Genomic DNA, 20,616 nt, shown 5'->3' with positions numbered 1-20,616 from the left:
TCTCCGATGCCGGATGTTTTTCTTCTCTTCCTCCTCCCACCTTCAGTCTGTGACTCTACCGCTCAGGACATCATGGCTGCTGCTCGTACCCTCCGTATTGGTATTTCCCCTTATTTTCTTGGTATAGATATGTTCAATTGCTAATCCTTGTGTAGGTCTCATCCCCGGTGACGGCATTGGCCGTGAGGTCATCCCGGTACGACCCAGACCGACAGTCCACCGCATGAAGGAATTGTCCCGCTAATCTCTGCAGGCCGGTCGTCGCGTCCTCGAGTCGCTGCCCGCCTCGCTGAACCTCAAGTTCAGCTTCGTCGACCTGGACGCCGGCTTCGACACCTTCAACCGCACCGGCACGGCCCTTCCGGACAAGACGGTCGACACGCTGAAGAAGGAGTGCGATGGTGCTCTCTTCGGAGCGGTCAGGTACATCCCCATCTTCCGTATATATCTCCACGCCATTCTAATAAATACGGTAGCTCCCCCAGCACCAAAGTCGCCGGGTACTCCTCCCCCATCGTCGCCCTGCGCAAGAAGCTCGACCTGTACGCCAACGTGCGCCCCGTGAAGACCACCACCGGCAGCAGCGGCACCACGCCCATCGACCTGGTCATCGTGCGCGAAAACACCGAAGACCTCTACGTCAAGGAAGAGAAGACCTACGAGACCCCCAACGGCAAAGTCGCCGAGGCCATCAAGCGCATCTCCGAGGGCGCCTCCTCCCGCATCGCCACCATCGCCGGCGAGATCGCCCTCCGCCGCCAGAAGATCCGCGACGTCGGCCCCGCCCCGCCCCTCCGCCCCAACCCCATGGTGACCATCACGCACAAGTCCAACGTGCTGTCCCAGACGGACGGGCTCTTCCGCGAGGCCTCGCGACGGGCCCTGGCCGCCGAGCGCTTCAGCTCCGTCGCCGTCGAGGAGCAGATCGTCGACTCCATGGTGTACAAGCTGTTCCGCCAGCCCGAGTACTACGACGTGATCGTCGCGCCCAACCTATACGGCGACATCCTGTCCGACGGCGCCGCCGCGCTGGTCGGCAGTCTGGGTCTGGTTCCGTCCGCTAACGTCGGCGACGGTTTCGCCATCGGCGAGCCCTGCCACGGCAGTGCCCCGGACATCGAGGGCAAGGGCATCGCTAACCCGATCGCCACGCTGCGCAGTGTGGCTCTCATGCTGGAATTCCTGGGTGAGGAGACCGCCGCCGCGAAGATCTACGCTGCTGTCGATGGCAACCTTGATGAGGCCAAGTTCTTGTCCCCTGATATGGGCGGTAAGGCTACCACGCAGCAGGTGCTGGATGATGTGCTGAAGCGGTTGTAATTGCCCTGTCTTTGCTGTACTGTAGGTGGGGTAAATAGCTGGAAGAAGAACAGATGTATAGATAGATAAAAGTGATTGGTTGATTATCATTTCATATCTATTCCATTTCCATTTCATTTCCTTTATTTCCTTTTCTAATTCGACTTCAACTTCTTAGTCTGTCATCTGTTTACTGCTCTCTTTCAGATGATCCGACCTGACATGCATTGAATTTCTGTTTTCACGTTCTTTTTCTGTTGACTCAAGAGTCAAACCCTCCATCAAGATCCAAGTTAAGAATCACGACCAAAAGGATGAATAAACTAAGTAATAAATAGTAATTAATACACGACCAATGGTATATTTATAAAAATATAATAATAAACAATATAAGAAAAGACAGGAAGAAAAGAGAAACGAAAAAAAGAAAAAAAAAAACACGCTCCCGTCAACGCCCTATGCAATACTAAATATTATGTTGAATAGGTAGGTTCCGTATCCTTGTTTGTTGAACTTGATCGATCGAGTGATCCTTAATTCTTCCTATCCTTGCTCCTGTCCAAAGGGAAAGAAGGAAAAGAAAAGGAAGGGTATGGATGTCGACCGTACCAAGAGGAATGAAAAGTGCATATCATCGTTCCGCTTTTTTTTTTTTTGTTGTGTTGTTGTTGTTCCATTACATCCGTCGTCATGATTTGGGGACAAGGTGGGGAGATAGTGGGATGAGGATGGATCACTGCTTGATATCAACATACCCCAGCTTCTCTCCAACCCGCACCGTCTGTCCCTTCTCAATAGCCCAGTTCCAGCCGCCCTCGCGCTCACCGCCGTCCCAGCCCTGTTCGAAGGAGCGGCGATGGCCCATAGGGGCCTCAAAGACGAGCACGATGGAGCTGCCCAGCTGGAACCCGCCCATTTCCTCGCCCCGCTGCAGCGGGTGGCCGCCGAGGGTGCGGCTCGCGTGCAGGTAAGTGGCCTCCACGAAGCCCGGGTACTGCTCGCCGCGCTTGGCGGCCAGGAGGGCGGCCATGTCGGCGGCGGTGTCGGTCGTCAGGCTGTTGGTGCGCAGCTCGGAGTCGAAGTTGACCTTGATGGATCCGACGTTGGTGGCGCCGACGGGCGTGTAGCTGAAGAAGCCCCAGCGCCAGCGGCCGAGCAGGACGACGCGCTCGTTGAGCGTGAACAGACCCGGGAGGTGCTTCTGCAGGTAGGGCGACACCGAGTAGAGCTCGCCGGCGAAGTGGCGCCGGCTCTCGACGACCCACGACACGGGCGAGTGGAACCGGTGGTAGTCGCCGGGCGCGAGGTAGATGACCACGTAGTAGAGGGCGTTGTTGGTGGCCGGCTGCGGGGCGTACCACGGCGTGCCGTCGCCGCGGGCGAGATCCTCGCGGACTTCCGCTTCGGCGGCCGCGCGGGGCTCGGTCGACGCGTCCATCGAGGCGGAGCGTTTGCGGGCGCCGTGGGAATCACCTGCCAGGAGGGTCGGGAGGGTATACGAGATGCCGTTCATCTGGGCGAATTCCTCGTCGGCCAGCATGTCGGCCGCGTCCTTCTGAGGCGGCTCCGCCTGGTGGTCCGAAAACTTCTTGGTGTGGTCGGCGCGGGACGGCGTGGCGGCGCCCAGGAGCGCGTCCAGGCTGTACGTCACGCCCTTGATCTGCTCGACTTCGCCGCGCTCAATCAAACCAAACTGCAGGATGCGACCGTCAGACGGGGACAGGATGGCGCGCGGGTCCGGGTCAAGCGGACGGACGCCGGGCTTGAGCTTGCGGTAGAAGAAGGCGGCCAGGTTGGGATAGGTGTGGAGGTCGGGTTCGGCAACTTCGTCCAGGTTGACGCCGAACGCCCACGAGTACAGCTTGAAGCCCGGCACGCGCAGGTAGTAGGGGAGCGGCAGCTCGTTGAAGCGGCCCCAGAGTCGCGAGATGGCCTTGAGCGGCAGCGTCGACATGATCTGCACCTGCCATGGTCCGCTGGGCCGGATGCGCTGTCGCGGCGGCGGCTTGGAGAACTCATAACCCTCACCTTCCTCCTCGCGGATGCGCCGCTCCCGCTCAGCCCGTTGCGATTTGTAAAATTGGAGGATGCCGAGCAGACCAATACCCAGACCGATGGGGATCGGGTACCATTCGACCTTGGTGGTGCGGAGGGCAAAGCGGAGGCGGGAGCCAAAGTTCCCGCGGGACTTGTAATTCTGGTAGTATTGCTGCTGCTGCTGGTATTGCTGGTGTTGGCGGTTGTGTTGTTGTTGATGGTCGGACTTCCAGGATGTCGAAAAGTGCCTCACGGTGGTCGCTTTGCGTTCCCCGGAGGCGGAGCTGGTGTAGGAAGATACCATCTTCACTGAACCGGATCGCACCCCGGATGGAACGACAGCAGGAGGGTAGCGTCGAAGAAGTAGCGAACGGGCGGAGAGGCACGCGGACATGATCGGGGGAGGGGAAGGGAGGGGAGGGAAGGAAAAGACCAGGAATCAGTGCCGGGACATCATACCCGGTGGAGAAAGTTGTTGGGACGGATTTGATTCGAAGGAATGACGGATCGACATGCACAACGAGAATAGGTCGCAGCAACGGGCCTAGCAAAACGGGGTGAAAAGACGAGAAAAAAGACCGGCGCACAGGACCCTAAAGGGGAGAAGAAACTTGAAGCTATTCCCAATCGAGTGCGGGCGGCGGACGATCATCCGAGGCAGTTCACCGCCTCTTCTGCCGGCAGAACATCTCCTGCATTGTGAGTCAGCCATTTATGATTTCACATTCATTTTGTATATACGCTGAGAAAAAGTTGCTATGGTGCATGCGTATCACATTATTCTAGGACTATATCGTCACGTCTATCGTCATGATGCAAGGACATTAAACTAGTACACCTCCAACACGTAACGCTCCTCATCCTTCAACTTCTCGATCTCCTTGCGCGTCTCCACCTTCTTGCCCCGGCCCTTGGCCTCGGTGGCAATGGCCTCCTCCAGCACTGCCGTGACGTCGGGAACGGGCCAGGTCGGGCCACACAGGTAGAAGGCACCCTCCTCACGGATGTACGCGTCGACGATCTCCGGCAGGCTCTCGCGCATGCGGTCCTGGATGTAGATCTTCTCCGGCTGGTCACGCGAGAAGGCCCGGCCCAGCAGGGTGATGACACCCGCCTCCTGGTAGGCCTCCCACTCCTCGCCGTAGCAGTACTCCTCGCGCTGGTGACGCGAGCCCATGTACAGCAGGACGGCGCCGATCTCCTTGCCCTGCGCCTTTTCGAGTGCGCGGTGCTGCACGAACGCCCGGAAGGGCGCCAAACCGGTGCCCAGGCCCGCCATGATGAGCGGCTGGGTCGACCGCGGCGGCAGCTTCATCACGCTCGGCTTGACGCTGACGGTGATCGGGCTGCCGGGACGCAGGCCGCTGAGGTAGCGGGTGGCCTGGCCGAAGCGGTCGCGGCCCTGGGGGTCGGTCCAGGTGACGGCGACGATCATCAGGGCCACCGAGTTGGGCGTCACCTTCTGGCACGAGGCGATCGAGTACTCGCGGCGCTTGAGCGGGCTGACGATGCGGACCAGGTTGTGGAAATCCGGCTTGGCCGAGGGGTACTGCAGCAAGACGTCCGCGTAGGTGATGGTGTCCACCTCAGCGCGGCGCTTGAACTCCTCGGCGCCGGCGGGGCCGCCCAGCGTGAGCAGGTCCTGCTGCTCCTTGGGGTCCGCAGCGAATTCGGCCAGGGTCTCGTAGAAGCGCTTGGGCGGGCGACCGAAGATGTCGACGTTCTGGACAAGCGCCTGATAAACGGTGCGGTTCTCCAGAACGGCCGGGTCCTCGCGGCTGGGCACCTCGACCACGTCCTCGGCGTTGAGTCCGTAGAACTGGATGAACTCCTCGACATCCTTGGGGTTGTTCTCGGAGTGCACACCCAGGGCCTCGCCAATATCGTACTTGAGGCCCGAGTCGCCGAGATCGAACTCGATGTGGAAGATGTTGCGGTCGTAGGTCTCGGGAGTCAGCCGGCGGTTCTCCTTGACGTGGACGGTGAAGGTCTGGGTGGCCTGGTCCGGCCGGAGCACCGTCTGCGTGCCGAAGGCCTCCTTGAAGGCCAGACCCTTAGCGGCGGTCTGCCAGTCCTTGAGCAGGGTGGGCGGCTCGGTCTCGGACTTGTCAAACGACACGAAGCTGTTGGCCGAGAGGTCCTTGGGCAGCTGGGGCGCCTGGAAGCCCTCCTCGGGGGTCTTCCACGCCTCGGGGGTGTCGAACTTGCGCAGCGTCTTCTCCAGGTCGTTGCTGGCGGTCTGAAGGCTCTCGGCGTTGCCAGCGATCGAGCCCAGCTTCTGCAGGACGGCGCTCTCCTGAGCAGGCAGGGCCACCCGGAGGAACGCGGACTGGACAACCGGGGACTCGGCGGAAGCCTCGACGGCGGACGGGTCGACGAGGTACAGCGAGATGCCGCGCTCGGCAACCGCGAGGCGGAAAGCGGCGGGGAGCTTCTTCTCCAGCTCATCGTCCTTGACGCCCGGGGCATTGACGATGACCTTGCCGTTCTCCTTGACGGACGCCAGGACGTCCACATCGCCCAGCAGACTGATGTCGCCCACGTAGGCGGTGTCGGCCGCCGTGACGGCGTAGGGCGCATCCAGAGTTTTGGCGCTCTTGCGGATGTCCACGCGGATGGCACCGCCCTGGACCAGGTTGTCATGGGCCTGGCTCGTGGTGACGTTGCTGGCGGAATCCGTTGCCAGGGCCTGGGCGAGCGTGGCGGCGGCATCGGCGGAGCGCGAGGAGTCGACGTCCCAGAACGAATACTCCTGCACGCTAGTGGGGTCGAGGAGCTGCAGGGGCGTGGTCTGGCTATCAACCTGCACAATGGGCTTCTCGACGAAGAGCTGGAAGGCGGCCGCAGTGCTGATCAGATCCCAGCGCTGGGAACGAGGATACTTGATGTCGACACACGCCGGCGTGTGTTCGCGACCGTTGGCAAAGGTAAGCGCTGCGAGGACATCCTCATACAGCGCCGAGCGGACACCGGACTCCTGCACCGCCTGTGCGGTGTCCACCTGACCGAGCACACCGACGGTCTTGACGGACTGGGGCAGCACACGGAGGAATTCCTCCTCCACGAAGGGGCGATACACGCGGACGTTGACCACACCCACTTGCACGCCGTCCTTGGCCAGAGAGCGAGCGACCTGAGCGGTCATCGACGCCTCGACGGTGCCGAAGGCCACCAGGACAGCCAGGGGCTCGGCATGGCCGTGGTACTCGAAGAGACCGTAGTCGGTGCCCAATTCGCCGTTAAGCGACTGCAGCAACTCCAACAGCTTGCCCTGGGCGTCCAGGTGGCGGCTGCGGGAGTCCTCCAGGGTTTTGCGGACGGTCTCATAGGTGCGCGAGAGACCCGCCTGATCCAAGACGTCGATGACCCGAGTGTTTTCCCGACCCACCCGAACGCCATCATAAATATGCAGGGAAGGCAGCACGGAGGCCAGCAGCGTCGTCAACAGCGCCATGTGCTGGGTCTCGTGGACGGAGGCACTGGACACGAGACCGAGGCCCAACTCCTCAGCCAGAGACAAGGCGGAGGCATAGTCGGAGACCAGGCCCTCCTCACCGGCATAGTCGACGGCGGCGACGTGCGCGGCGACGGGGCTGGCGACGGAGTACAGAAGGGACAGCTGCTCCAGGGCGGAGCGCATGAAGGGAAGCGTGGCGGACGACGCGACGATGCCCTGGGGCACATGGCGTTTCTTCAGGTCGAAGTCTTGGGAAAAGAGGTAGCCGAGGGCGATGTTGCCGGCGCCATGGCGGGTTTCCATGGCGTTCAACGCAGGCGCCTCGCCGTTGGCGTTCAGGTCCTTGTTGGCGGCCCACTCGCGAAGAGCGACATCCAGATCGAAGGACTCAGGGGAGTAAGAAAAGATCTTGTCACTCAGGACGTACGCTACTTGCTGGACAAGGTTCTGGGCGGTTGTATAGGTCGGCCCGCCTAGGGCAGACAGGGCTTGAGAGGAGCCCATTGTGAATTCTTGTCCTGATACCGGGGGAAAAAAACCGATATCACCAGAGAGAAGACAAGAGGCAATGAAGATAAGAAAGAAAACAGAGAGAGAGGGGAATGGTCATCAAATCGAGGGGACTGCCGGGGGAAGTATAGAAAAACCCCAGGCACCCCGTCCCGATGCGGAATAGTGCGGATCACGCAATTTTTGATCGTGCAAGATTTCACGGCAGAATCCCCACCGCCTCCGCTCTCGGGCGAGATGACTCAGCGGCCGTCGATGGTGTGCTTCGCTGCCTGAGGCAGTCACTCCAAGTTCGTTGCCTGAGGCATAGACTGCAGTTCACATCACCCGTGCCGAGGCTTGAGCTGAGCAAGGTCACGCTTGAGCTCAGTGAAGCCCGTACTGCCCAAGTCGTGATGGGTTTCAAAGGAAGGCAAAGGCCGATCATATCATCCCCCCACAGTATAGGAAAAAGAGAAAGAATAGGTCTCATGCATTTCCGTTATCTGTACATCAGTCCCGTCAGCACAGGACAAAACAGCATACCAGAACATCCTGACCCACGCAAGGCCACCATGCCCATAGTCCACCATACCCGCTCTTCCTAGCCACAGCTCTTACACTCCGGCCCGCGAACATCGTCCACCCGGCCAATCCGTCGCGGTCCAAACCCACCGGGACCGCCTGGACCGCCGCCGCCGCTACCACCGCCACCGCCACCACTACTTCCACCCCAGCGGGACCGCGTATTTGATCGATTCGGGGAGCTGACGACGTTGAACTTGGAGTTTTGGGCGGCGCTGTAGGGGTCGAACTGAGGTGGGGTTAGCAGGTGCTCAGGAGGTCGAAAACCGCGGGGTCGACCCGCGCTGAGATGATGGCTATGGGTGAATTGTCAATAACGTACGGAGAATAGGCTCACGAAGTAGAGGCCAAAGAAGACATAGATGTTTTCGACGAAGCGGGAGAGACGGACGGTCAGTGGGGGTCTGGGGAGACAGTTAGTATGGGTTCGCGTTCAGTCCAGGGATTAAAGGATGGGGGCGTACTTGTCCAGAACCTGCCCGTTGGACATGTAGAGGTTGTTTGGTTTCGACGACATGATGCCAATAGATAGTCTGATAGTGTGTAGATTAGAAGCCGAGCGTCGTTCTCGATGCAGACTACAGAGTACAGAGTGAGCTGACGGGGAGAATGATGTCGTTGTGGAGATGACACGTGACGGGTGATCTAGCGCCCGAGACCCATCCCGGGCTAGCCTGTCCTGGTCTAGTTCAGTTGGTCTCTAGTGGCACCACAGACCTCAGGCGTCCAATTTATACTCTGGACTCTTTTGTCCAAACTGTTGTTTGGCATCATGTATCTTATATGATTTGACCGTCTGGGTAATGTAATTGGCAGTTTTTACGGGGGATTATTGTGCAAATCTGTCTTCGGAACGAATGCAATTTGACTAGAGTAGTCAACAGAGCAATATATATATTTCATTCCCCCTCTGGCATGGTGGTACACGAGGATAAGTAAAGTTGATATGGATGAGGAAAAAGAAAGGATATATATATACAAGCGGCGCTATGAGTGTGGTAATAATTGTCCAAAATATATACATCAAAATACAAGCGCTATTCTCCTCCTATCAAGTCCATCATCCAATCTCCTGACGCCCGGCCAGTATATGCACCCATGCAGATCGTCAATCGTAAATACCCATATCATAAGGAAAGCAGCCATTTACACCGTATCCGGTGTCGCCATCGCCGTGTCCAAAACCCGCAACTCGTCGAGTCCCCGGAAACCCTCCTCGACCGTCCATTTCTGATCGCCCGGGTGGTGCAGCACGTGGCAGCTGGCGCCGACAACCAACAAGCCCGGCGGGCGCGAACCCTCGGCCTCGAAAGCTAGGCAGACGTTTTCCAAAGTAGATCGGATCACGCGCTGGTCGCTGCACGAGGCACGCTCGATGATGGCACACGGGGTGTCCTTGGGCCAGGGCGTCCGGGGACGCGCTCCCTCAGGCACGGTGACCAGAGACTCGATGAGGGCCGACAACCGGTGCAGCGCCATGAGGAACACCACCGTCTGGGTGGAAACGTAGGTGGGGGGCTCTGGAGCCGCGCCCTTGCGCCCCGTTCCGGTGCAGATCAACACCTGGTCCGCCACCCCGCGGTGGGTGGCGGGGATGTCCGCGAAGAGCGGCGCACTTAGCGCGCTGGTGATACCCGGAAGCACGACGGGGGGGTATCCCTGGGCGCGGAAGAAGTCAAACTCCTCCCCGCCGCGTCCGTAGAGATACGGGTCGCCCTGCTTGAGTCGTAGCACCTGGCGTCCCTGCCGTAGGGCCTCCAGTCCCATCTGTAGGAATTCCTCCTGAGCTTGGTCCGCGTTCCCGGGAAACTTCCGTGCGATGCGCACCTCGGTGCGGCGCGGGATCAGTTCCAGGACCGGTGCAGGCACCAGCTTATCCGCCAGGATGAGGTCTGCCCCTTGGATGGCGTTGTGGGTGGCGCGGGTCAACAGATCGGGGTCTCCTGGACCCGAGCCGGCCAGGATAATCTTGCCCTGGCGCTGGAGGACTCCGTTGTCATTGGCCAAGTCGGTGCTCGATTTCCCCGACGAGTATGCATCCAAGATCGCATCGATGTCCGCATCCGTGATGTTGGCCAGTTTCCCAAGCGGCCAATATTCGCAGATCTGGGACAACCAGCGCATGCGCCGGGTCTTGGCGGCCGTCACGTCGTCAGGCGTGACAAGCGTGTTGAAGGTATGTTTCTGGCCCGTTGCATCGTCGTCGTCATCCTCCAGAGGATCGTCGCACAGCCCGGCGGCGTAGTCCTCCGCCCACAGACGGCGTCTCGCGGCGCCCAGCCGGTCGATGGCTGTCCCCAGATTTGGGGGGAGTGACGCGGCGACTACTCGCCGTAACCGGGACGCCAGCTTGCAGCCTCTCCCGGATGTTGTGATGCCGATGTGAAGGGGCCCGTCCGTGTGAGTGGCAAGCAGGCTGAAGGTGCAGAGATCGGGGGCATCGGTGACGTTGATGGGGATGCGCAACCGTCGACAGAGTTTGGAGATGTGTGGGCGCAAGGCATGATTGCCGTCGAGGGTGACAAAGACCATGTCGACGACACGGTCGACCTCTTCCCGACCCAGGGTGGTCAGGTCGCTGTCCTGGAAATCTCTTTGGACCCAGCGCACGGAGCCATTGTCGATCCGTTCTGCAAGGGTGGGCTGTAACCGATCGGTGGCCGGGGCGATCAGAACAGGATGTGCGCCTGCCTCGAGACTCTTCGCTACGCGCACGGCAGCCAAGGGAGTTGCCCCGATGATCAGATGAGTTTGGGAGTCGACATTGGTGGCCGTCAAGAGGGGTGCGGGTGTGGTATCACTGGAGTCTTTCATGGTGTTGCCAGTCTGGACCTATCCGGTCTGGAAATTTTATAATGCTTTGAATCCAACCGTAATCAAGAGTGACCCAGGGCCATGCAGATTTAAATAGTGGAAGAAGAGGTATAAGAAGAAGAAGAAGATCGAGGGGCAGTAATGGTCAGATCGTTATCAGTTCGAGATGATCCAAAACTCCGCGGAGATGCGTCAATCGGCCACGCCTGATTGGATGAGGCCGCGATAAGGATGGACGTCGATGCGATAAGGTTTCAGTGCAATGACCAATATGAACAAAGATACGGAGGAAAGGTTATGGACGTGAATCAAGTCCCCTAGGTTTAGTTATAAAGAATGCAGATACAGAGAGGCACAGAGAGGCAGAGAAGATGTTTCTATAGAGGTTCCTGCCTGGGGCTTTTCTACAAATATCCCAAAGCGGTTAAAGCGGAATGGCGTGATCATGATGTGTGCAGGAACACAGCTGAGTCAGCACCTTAATATCCATCACGTGCGTATACCGTGCCAAGGACCCAATGTCATGTGACCTGTATGTACCCTGAACGGAGTCAGAACGAGGGAGTGCGAAACCCGGTTTCCTGGGCTCCTGGGCGATGTTTCAGAAGGATTTGGAATGCGCCCTCAGCCCCCGTCAGTTACACCGGATTTTGTCAGGTTACGGTGGAATGGGGATGGCGTGTCTCAGGATGAACCGAGCACAGATTCGATTCGATCATTTACTTCTTTGTTCGCCGACAGAGCTACGAGTCCACAAAGAACGGCCCACATTGGCAATGAGGATGGTTGGGTCTAAATGGAATGAGTGTAATGGATGCAACCATAGCGATGAGTGTCATACTTTGACTGGTCCGATGGATAGAGAGGTTGGGAGCAGGATGACTCTGAGTAAGTAGAGTGAACATGGCCGACGGATGTAGATCACCAGCAAGAGTTCGTGATTCCTGACTTCCCCAATACAGAATATTGTAGCAAGACAGAAGGCCAGAGCCAGACAAATTTCTTGCTGGATGGATCGGACCACGGAATCAGCGTCACCATCGCAAGACAAAGAACGTCCGATTTTGGCCCTCCTTGACACTGGTCGAAAGACGTTCGTCGTCCGATCTTCCGTACTAGGAAAGATCTCCCTGACTTCTTCTTGATTACCCCCGTAAATCTATTCTACTCGCGCATCGGGGATCCGTCAGTATCACAATATGTCGGGGACGTGTTCCAGTGGCGGGGCGTGGTATGTCTGCAGCGCAAGAGGGTATTCGGGGTGCTGCTCGCACGATCCATGTACGGACGGGATATGTCGAGACTCCGGTCCCAAGGAAGAAGAATTTGCGACTCACAAGACGACGAAGGCACCGGATACGACTACTCACACGATTGTGGTTCAGGAGGAGACTCCAAAAGCTGCGTTAACGACAAATTCGACTCCACCCGAGACGACTCGAGCGCCACCTGCTCCAGCTTCAACAAGTGAGACTAAGTCTCAGACCGAGACCGCATCAGAAACCACCACAGAACTCTCCGAACAGCCAACATCTACAGCCACTTCTTCATCAAGCGCCGTGACAACCGGAGAGATAGCTTCGACGACCCCCACGACCACGCAGACCGCTACCCCTGCCCCCGTATCTTCCAGCCCGTCCAAAAACAACAGCGCTCTCATAGGGGGTGTCGTGGGAGGAATTGCTGCACTACTGCTCTTGGCTTTGCTCTGCTGGCTGCTCTACAGGGCACGCAAGAAGCGCCATCGAACATATGATCGTCGAAACTGGCGGAAACCCCACTACGCAGGGCAGAAACCTGATACTATCACCGAAAAACTAACCCGACGCTTTGGCCGATCCACCACCGGATTCTTACACTGTATGCGACACCCTAGTTGAGAGACATACTTCAGGCTATAACTAACTGCACAACCGTTACAGATAAGAGAGACAGGCCTCCATCGCTTTCTTTATACACTCAAGAGTCCATCATCGGATCCTCCTCGTCGTCCCCGACAGCCAACCCAATATATTCCCATAATTCCTCGCGCACCAACACCGCTGTGCCCCCTCCACCATCTATCCCAATCCAACTCTCTACGCAAGCCCCTCCACGGGAAGTATTAGCACCGGCACCGGTACCAGCGCCGACACTCAGACCACTTCCACGAGGCATCCCGGCCCAGTTCGCCCCAGCACAACTGCCTCCAGCACAGCTCGCTCCCCCCCGAATCACCCAAACACACCTCCCCCCAGCTCACCTCGCCCGGGCCCGCCTCGCCCCAGCCCCAAACCCCCCAGACCCAGTCCCAGCCCCGGTCCCCAGACCACCCCGACGGACCCAACCAGCACCAAACCGACACACCCACATAACGCCCGAGCTCTCCGACACAGGCTTCTACCGACAACGCGCCGAACTAGCCGCAGAAAGCAGCCGCGAACTAATCAACCTCCCACGGCGGGGTCCCACACGAGGCCTAACTCCATCCATATGTTCCGACATGCAAGCCGCAGGACCATCCATGCCGATCATCACGGACGACGGGGTCGTCCTAACAGCCAACATGGAGCGCCTGGACGAGGAGGACGTCGTGCCCGGGTGTGATGGCGTCGGGGACGGAAATCAGCAGCATATTATGAGTTTCATGGATTATGATCCTGCGAGGGAGATGGCGCTGCCTGCTTATGCGGCGGTGTGGGGGGAGGGGGAGAGTGGGGTTGTTGATAGGAAGAGTTGGATGCGATAGATGTTTATGCTTACGTTTATGGGATGGGAGTGGTAATCGTACTAATTAGATCTTGACTTTTATTGTTTATTATGTTAGCTTTTGTTTACGGGTATACCAGTTGATGTCTATAGGATAGTATAGTATTTTGATCAATCATTTTGCACTTCACCTTCCAGATAATAACACATTCACCAAGAAAAAGAAAACAATATCACCACCCCAAGAAAGATAGACCCCCAACATTAAACAGTCTGAAACAAGAAACCAAAAGCAAAGAAGGAGAAAATCAAGCAAACTCCCTCGGCATCCCCCTCTCCTCCACCATCCGCAAATACCGCCCAGCAGTCATAGCCCTCAGCGCCTTCCCCCAGATCATCATCGGCACGACCGACAAATGCGCAATCAGCCCCATAGCCATCATCTGGAGATAGGCGGGCCCAATGCCCGAATGAATCAGCCACGGCTGACCAGCAAAGACAAACGCCATGCCGATCAGGTTGCGGAAGATGTTGATGAGAACGAGTGATTCGGCTGCGACGGCGCGGTAGGAGTCGAGGACGTATGTCTATCATGATCATCAGTACCTTTTCCTATATTCAAAACAAATATAAGACTAGGAGAAGGAGGGGGGAAATACTAACCTCCCCAATAATCGACGACGCGGTAAACCCGAACCCCATCATGCCCATACCGACGACCGGAACGGGCCAGGGCAGACCGACGTCGACGCCCACCCCGTACAGGACGAGACCGGCAGAAGTCAAGATGGCGGTGGCGAGCAGCAGAGACAGACGGTGTTCGGGCTCGCGGATGCCGCGGTTGTGTCGTGCGACGAAGACGACGAACCAGTCGCTGAGGTTGCCGGCGTAGAGGGTGCCCAGGAGACTGCCGATAAGGGCAGAGGCGTTTGTGAGGCCAACTTGTTGGCCGGACCAGTTGTAGGGGGAGGAGGTGAAGAATTCTAGTGTGTATTAGTATTACTTTTCTTTCTTGATATGTGTGTAAATGTATAAAGAAGGGGATGGTGGGGGGTGGAAGAAGAAACGCACGAGACTCAGTCGTAAAGATAGCAGCCCACCAGCAGATAGAGACACCGGTGAAAATACCTGCCCACAGAACAGGCGGAAACAGAGCGAGCTGGAACGGACGCAGGAAGAGATTGCTCCAGGACTCGTGGGGATTGGCACCCCATGAGTGGAGGGGGTGAGTCTGTCGGTAGGTCTTCATTGCAATGGGCGAGGACGTCGTGGTATGGGGGGTTTTGGCGTCTTCATCTATAGAGGTTCCTTCGCAAGACGGGGTGTCGTATGTTCGGGGGTAGAGTGTCTCTTCCAGACCGACGAACAAGACCAATGCCATGATGGCCTATACAATTAGTACTGAGTGGTCGGCTGGGGGGGGGGGGGGGGGGGGGGGTGGCGGGAGCATACGAATCCAATGGCCGTCATCCAGAAGCACCAGCGCCAGGAGAGCTCAACGTAGACGTATCCGGCAACGAGGGGCTTCACCATATTAGCGACGGCACATTTAATCAAAAGTGAAAGATAAGAAAAACATACAATGACAAACGCCCCCGCACTATACGACAGCGCCCAATATCCCACTTTGGATCCAATCTGGTGCGCAAAATACGTATCCTGCAGCGAGATCTGGGGCAGTCCTTCTTTGGGACCACATCCGACGCCCTGGACTATCTATTAGCATAGTTCACACCAGAAGTGAGAAGACATACCCAGAACACGTTGAAAGCAACCCACACGCCCCATTCAGTCTGCACGGCGCCCATGATACTACCCACCAGGGCCAGGAGCAAGCCCATGATATAGACCGGTCGTCGACCGATCTTCATCGCAACCGGCTGCCAGAAGGTGGAACCAACGCCACTGAAGAGGAAGAGGATGGCGCTCCTATCACGTATAAGCACCTAGACATATACATCAATGGAAGACAGACATACCCCGTGTTCAACCCATCAAACGTAGTGTTCAGATCCGGCGCCAGACCGTCGTAGGCCACGCCGTAGAAGTTGATCAGACCATTCTGGAAAAAGGTGTAGACGCAGAGCAGCACCAGATGCAGCTTCTTGCGGCCGGGGGACCAATTCTATCGTCTTGTTAGAGGATGTACGTGGAATAACGAAGAAACGATCTACCAGGGGATCATTAGGGTCGTCACTGGGTGGCGGGATAAGCACGATCTCGGTATGCTTGCCCGTCGCATGCTTGGTAGACTGCTCGTGCGCGTCGTCGACGAGCAGGACCGTCCCCGGGATGAAGTTATCGGACATGATATGCAGGAGGGGATTGCATGTGGCAGGGATGAGAGAATAGAAAAGAAGAACAAAAAACAAAAATAGAAAAAAAAAAAAAAAACAATAAGAATGTAATAGCCAAGGATGCAATGCAATGTAGTCAGCCTCGCTGGAAGCAAGGTTAAAAAGAAAACACCAAAATGCAACGATACCCGGCCCAGCTCAGCTCATAATTAACTCAAGCAATTAAAGATCTGAAACAAGATCGAGATAGACCTCCGGGGAAACCCTAGCCCGAACACCACGCTGACCCGTGGCGGCTTACTCGTGGTCAACTCCCGATACGTCTGTCTATCTCGCGAGGTTTTGATAGGAATCGATCGTCGAGGCTAATGCAACTAAGCTGTAGGTCTGAACACCAACCTGACGATCGCTATACCCGATCAGTCTGGGGTGAGCTCCACTGGACAATGCATTGTGTGTTGAGTTGATCGTGGAAAGGGGTATGCTATATTGCGACTGATCTTACGGTCTGGAAAGAATGTTAACTATGCGAGTGGATTCGCCGGGCGAATCCGTAGAGGGGTATATTGAAAGAAACCTAAAATACATGTCTAAAAAAAGAAAACCACAACAGAACGCGAATTGAAAGACAGAAAAGTAAATTAAGTGGACCCCGACTAGCAAGGATATCATTCCCTATATTGAAGCACCTCCACCGTCCGCACGATCCCCATTTCGCCAGAGTCATTACCCTCCCGAGCCGTCCCTTTGTCTTTGATAGGCGACTGGCCCCGCTCGGCTGTTATCATTGCCCGGTATGCTCGCTCTTGGATCGGCGTCAGCTCCATCCCGTGTTCAAAGTCGCTGACGCCGGCCTTGTCGATGCCGGGTGGGTCGGCCTCGTGGAGAATGGATTCGGTTGAGCTGGCTGGGACCCCGCGGGAGGTGAGACCGCGGGATCGTGAAGCTGGGTAGGCGCTGGGACGTGAGATGCTCTTGGTGGGACGGGACTGGGCAAAGGTGTGCAGGTGGAAGACGCGTTTGAGGAGAGGCCATAGGAGGGGCAGGTTGCCGACGTAGACTGCGGTGGAGACTTCGGCGACGTACCATTTCTGGGGATGTTAGGTTTGATTGACTGGGGATTGGTCCGTGAGGATAGTGGAGGAATATGACCCACCAGGAAGGTTAGGGTGTGCTGCTCAGAGAAGTTGTAGTAGCGATTGAGGATGGCCATAAGGACCTGGAGAGTTAGACGAGAAGACGAAGATAGGGCTGGGAAGTATTCATACCACAAAGACGCCTAAGCTGAAGACTAGACAGAGGAGAATTTTTCTGCGTACAGTTAACTTCGTGTTTTCTCTCCTATCGGTTAGAAAACATACCGCTTCCAAGGTAGTCGGGAGCGCACAAGCAGTGGCAAAGGAATACACAGCATCATCAGATCGGAGGAGATGTTGAACACGGTGCTGGTTATGAGGTGGTTATAGTAACTGGCGCATTGCTCTATCGATCTCTCAGTATCCCCACCAGTACAGCTTCATCGTGAGAACATACCTTCCTTGGCAGGCACATCCCAATACATCGTGATGGGAGGGCCACACCAGACCGCACAGAACAGAATCTCAATTACGACAAACGAGACCGTGACATAGACCGCTACAGCTTTGACGACGATATGCTCGCGCAGCCCTAACCTAGAGATCGCATGTCAGCGATTTCTGTCCCAACATGGCCAACTGGTAATGACACCCACGTCAATCGATTATACACCAATAACAAACACCCCTTGACCAGCCACAACGAGCTCAGCGTAAAGTGCTCGAGGGCAAATGTCATCTTGCTTCCCCAGACCGCCGACCGACGCGCTTCCGGCGTCAGGGTGGCGGCAACCTCGGGGGACATGTAGCTGCTACCGTTGATGGAGACCTGGTTGACGCAGACCATGACCCCGGTAAAGGTGACCACCACGAGACACATCAGATAGTCGTCGACTTCGAGCTTCCCCCATGATTGTTTGGCGATGCGTCGGGAGGCTAGTCGGCAGCCAATGCAGAAGATCCCTATCCCGTCAGTCGCGTCCATCCAGCAGTTGATAGTGTAGTTCAATACCGATCACGTAGAGGATCCAGGACTCGATGAGCAGTTCCTGAGCGAAGCGATCCATGATGGGAGAAGGTCGACATGCGCATCCATTCGGTCTTAGAGGCTGGTCGGATGCATTGGCAGGATATTGACGAAGACAATGGATAAAGGGAACGATCTGTCCGCCTCTCTTTTAGACCAGATGATGCATTCTCCCCCCGCCAGTGGCGCTGAAAAACCCCCAGCTCAGCTCATCGTCAACCAATGTAACCAAGCCAGCCCAACAAGTCGTCACGACGAACCCTGGTCAGAGTTCGTCCCCTCGGTCTTGGGGCCTGAGTCGTGCTCCACCGACGATCCTTACTCCTGGGCATGCTTGATCTCCACCCACGACATGGTCTTATCTCTCAGCCACGGACGACGCTTATGGCGTGGGTGGATCCGACGGGCCAAACCCTAAGATGTTCCCCCCGTCGATAGTCGCAGCCCCCAACCAAGGATTCAGCTCCCACCACCAGTGATCACGGCCCATCGGCACGGTGATCGGCAGGGCGCTCAAAGGAACTTGCGTACCCTAGTAGTCGCATGTTAACACCGGGTCAATTTGAATTTAATCCCGCAAGCCGTGTTGCATTGCGCCAGGATAGTGGGTAACTGAGTAGTATGATGTCTTGTCTTGATCCAGTAATAGTCCGACTCTTGAGTCCGTGACTCCCAGGCCCAATGCTGACCCCGCAGCACGGACCATTCATCTGGATCGTCTTCGTACGCGTCCCACGATGGAATACTGAATATCCCTTTGTTGGTTGATAAACTTTATAGTAATATCAAAATAATCAACATGACTCCTGCGCGTTCCTTCTCCCAGACCCCCTTCGACTACCTCATCGTCGGCGGCGGCACTGCGGGGTTAGCCTTAGCCGCCCGACTCAGCGAACAGTCGCAATGGCGTATCGGCGTCATTGAAGCCGGCCCCACGGCCCTCGACGATCCCGTCATCAATGTCCCTGGTCGTTACGGCGAGGCCCTGGGCGGACCATACGACTGGCAGTTCGAGACGGTCGCGCAACCGGGTCTAAACGGGCGGGCGCTGGCCTGGCCGCGGGGCAAGGTGCTGGGGGGAACGAGTGCGCTGAACTTGATGGCGTGGAATCGCGGACATCGCGAAGATTACGATGTGTGGGAGGAATTGGGAAATGAGGGGTGGGGGTGGGATGGGTTGCAGTATGTTTTCTTTCTCTTGTAGGACTCTGTGATGGACGATGCTGATATCGAGAGTAGACAGTTCTTCCTCCGCAGCGAGACATTCCACCCCCCCGACGAAGCGCACCAGAAATCGCACCAATCCAACTATCAGGCGGAGCACCACGGGGTGGCCGGGCCGGTGCAGACGATGCATCCTCGCGAATATGGACCATCCCATCGTTTCTGGCACGCCACATTGAATGCGATGGGCGTCGAGTCCAGCCCGGACAGTCTGGGGGGGTGCAATTCCGGCGCATGGAATATGGTGTGCACGGTGGATCCGCACCGACAGGAGCGCAGCTATGCCGCGTCGGCGTACTACCGACCGATTCGAGACCGGGAGAACTTGGTGGTGCTGTGCGAGGCGACGGTGCTGGAGATACTCCTGGAAGAAGACGACGGGTGGACCGCTAAAGGCGTCAAGCTGCGCTGCAACGGGGAGGAGTTCACCGTCTCTGCAACGAAGGAGGTGATCTTGTCTGCGGGGAGCGTGCAGTCACCACAGCTACTGGAACTCTCGGGGATCGGGGATCGAAGCGTCCTCGAGGCAGCCGGGATTCCCGTCAAAATCCACAACCCGAATGTAGGCGAGAATCTGCAGGAGCATATGATGACCGCCACGGTCTTCGAATTAAGTGCCGACTTGACCACGCGAGACGATCTCCTCCACACGCCGGCCCAGCGCGCCGCTGCCGACGAGGAGTATGCCGCCTCGCGGACCGGACCTTGGACCATCCTTCCCTGCTCCATCGCCTACTGTGCTCTGTCAACTCTCGCCCCGCCAGACCAGGTGCAAACCCTGCACCAGCACGCCGAGACCCTTTCCCAGAAGACACAACACCCCCACGACGCCCTGATCGCCCGGCCATTCCGCCCTGATAGCCGCCGGGGACAGGTGGAGTACCTCTTCGACCTAGGCAACTGGAGCCCCTTCTTCACGCCCGAGCCAGGAAACAACAAGAAGTACGGTACAATGCTCCAAATGCTGCAGTATCCCTTCTCGCGAGGGTCGATCCACATCCATCCACGACGAGGCCCCAACGAGCCGGCAACAACCGTCGACGAATCACCCATCATCGACCCACGCTACTACCAGGGCGCAGGCGGACACCTCGACACAGAAGTCATGAAGCTGGGTCTGCACTTTGGAGACAGAGTGTGCCAGACACCACCACTCGCTGACATCATTGCGCGACGGGCGTTTCCCGCACCGGATGACGACGATATTGACCGGTTTGTGCATGACTGTACCATGACCGATTGGCATCGTGAGTTTTCCTCTCCCTTGACGTGTGTCATATATACTGACATAAAAAGCCGTTGGGACTTGTGCGATGGGCGGGAAAAAGGGCGCACAAGCCGGTGTAGTAGATGCGCAATTACGCGTGTACGGTGTTCGTGGGCTGAGGGTCGTCGATGCCAGTATCATGCCGTTGCAGATTGGGGCGCATATCCAGGCGACGGTGTATGCGATTGCTGAGAAGGCGGCAGCGATGATATTGGAAGCTGATTGTCATTAGTTTGTTGAATTGTTGGAGGAGTCGTATGTCCCTCGACTCTAACTAGTATGGTCATGAAGACTGTAGTTCTATGTATAACTTGAAGAAGTTCTGACCAATATACAATATACCCTTTGAACAGTCT

The 20,616-nt window shown here is 57.0% G+C and overlaps 9 protein-coding genes across 9 annotated transcripts; 3 read left to right on the top strand and 6 right to left on the bottom strand.

Annotated features, from left to right (window-relative positions):
* Positions 1 to 48: 48 nt before the first annotated feature.
* lysB (homoisocitrate dehydrogenase lysB) lies at positions 49 to 1,422 on the top strand. Its single transcript, XM_024835134.1, has 4 exons — positions 49 to 100; positions 156 to 196; positions 254 to 423; positions 477 to 1,422. The coding sequence occupies exons 1-4, from the start codon at positions 73 to 75 to the stop codon at positions 1,318 to 1,320; spliced, it is 1,083 nt and encodes a 360-aa protein (XP_024693037.1). The 5' UTR covers positions 49 to 72; the 3' UTR covers positions 1,321 to 1,422.
* Positions 1,423 to 1,628: 206 nt separating this feature from the next.
* P168DRAFT_290504 (phosphatidylserine decarboxylase 1) lies at positions 1,629 to 3,903 on the bottom strand. The gene has a single exon (XM_024837226.1). It carries the CDS (start codon positions 3,728 to 3,730, stop codon positions 2,033 to 2,035), a length of 1,698 nt encoding a protein of 565 aa, XP_024693036.1. The 5' UTR covers positions 3,731 to 3,903; the 3' UTR covers positions 1,629 to 2,032.
* A 262-nt stretch (positions 3,904 to 4,165) lies between these two features.
* On the bottom strand, positions 4,166 to 7,297 carry P168DRAFT_282063 (sulfite reductase subunit alpha; the record flags this gene model as incomplete). Its single annotated transcript, XM_024835967.1, has 1 exon — positions 4,166 to 7,297. One exon carries the CDS (start codon positions 7,295 to 7,297, stop codon positions 4,166 to 4,168), a length of 3,132 nt encoding a protein of 1,043 aa, XP_024693035.1.
* A 589-nt stretch (positions 7,298 to 7,886) lies between these two features.
* Positions 7,887 to 8,384, bottom strand: P168DRAFT_282062 (uncharacterized protein; the record flags this gene model as incomplete). Its single annotated transcript, XM_024835966.1, has 3 exons — positions 7,887 to 8,096; positions 8,190 to 8,271; positions 8,332 to 8,384. The coding sequence occupies 3 exons, from the start codon at positions 8,382 to 8,384 to the stop codon at positions 7,887 to 7,889; spliced, it is 345 nt and encodes a 114-aa protein (XP_024693034.1).
* Positions 8,385 to 8,823: 439 nt separating this feature from the next.
* On the bottom strand, positions 8,824 to 10,985 carry P168DRAFT_290502 (putative siroheme synthase). Its single transcript, XM_024837225.1, has one exon. The coding sequence runs from the start codon at positions 10,679 to 10,681 to the stop codon at positions 9,014 to 9,016; it is 1,668 nt and encodes a 555-aa protein (XP_024693033.1). The 5' UTR covers positions 10,682 to 10,985; the 3' UTR covers positions 8,824 to 9,013.
* An 889-nt stretch (positions 10,986 to 11,874) lies between these two features.
* On the top strand, positions 11,875 to 13,409 carry P168DRAFT_304708 (uncharacterized protein; the record flags this gene model as incomplete). Its single annotated transcript, XM_024838871.1, has 2 exons — positions 11,875 to 12,541; positions 12,604 to 13,409. Exons 1-2 carry the CDS (start codon positions 11,881 to 11,883, stop codon positions 13,407 to 13,409), a joined length of 1,467 nt encoding a protein of 488 aa, XP_024693032.1. The 5' UTR covers positions 11,875 to 11,880.
* A 218-nt stretch (positions 13,410 to 13,627) lies between these two features.
* Positions 13,628 to 15,678, bottom strand: P168DRAFT_327382 (MFS general substrate transporter; the record flags this gene model as incomplete). The annotated part of the gene is made up of 8 exons (XM_024841235.1): positions 13,628 to 13,956; positions 14,033 to 14,352; positions 14,441 to 14,756; positions 14,822 to 14,893; positions 14,951 to 15,076; positions 15,124 to 15,298; positions 15,349 to 15,494; positions 15,544 to 15,678. 8 exons carry the CDS (start codon positions 15,676 to 15,678, stop codon positions 13,678 to 13,680), a joined length of 1,569 nt encoding a protein of 522 aa, XP_024693031.1. The 3' UTR covers positions 13,628 to 13,677.
* Positions 15,679 to 16,297: 619 nt separating this feature from the next.
* P168DRAFT_327381 (uncharacterized protein) lies at positions 16,298 to 17,809 on the bottom strand (the record flags this gene model as incomplete). Its single annotated transcript, XM_024841234.1, has 7 exons — positions 16,298 to 16,757; positions 16,823 to 16,885; positions 16,935 to 16,977; positions 17,028 to 17,148; positions 17,200 to 17,339; positions 17,399 to 17,705; positions 17,755 to 17,809. The coding sequence occupies 7 exons, from the start codon at positions 17,807 to 17,809 to the stop codon at positions 16,335 to 16,337; spliced, it is 1,152 nt and encodes a 383-aa protein (XP_024693030.1). The 3' UTR covers positions 16,298 to 16,334.
* Positions 17,810 to 18,515: 706 nt separating this feature from the next.
* Positions 18,516 to 20,551, top strand: P168DRAFT_269353 (GMC family oxidoreductase). The gene is made up of 3 exons (XM_024835133.1): positions 18,516 to 18,951; positions 19,009 to 20,240; positions 20,290 to 20,551. Exons 1-3 carry the CDS (start codon positions 18,569 to 18,571, stop codon positions 20,490 to 20,492), a joined length of 1,818 nt encoding a protein of 605 aa, XP_024693029.1. The 5' UTR covers positions 18,516 to 18,568; the 3' UTR covers positions 20,493 to 20,551.
* The last annotated feature ends 65 nt before the right edge of the window (positions 20,552 to 20,616 follow it).

This window comes from Aspergillus campestris, assembly GCF_002847485.1.
Source record: "Aspergillus campestris IBT 28561 chromosome Unknown P168scaffold_6, whole genome shotgun sequence".
In the NCBI taxonomy this organism is placed as follows: Eukaryota; Fungi; Ascomycota; class Eurotiomycetes; order Eurotiales; family Aspergillaceae; genus Aspergillus; species Aspergillus campestris.
The sequence above is the reverse complement of the archived record's forward strand: the minus strand, read 5'-3'. Positions and strand labels throughout refer to the sequence as shown.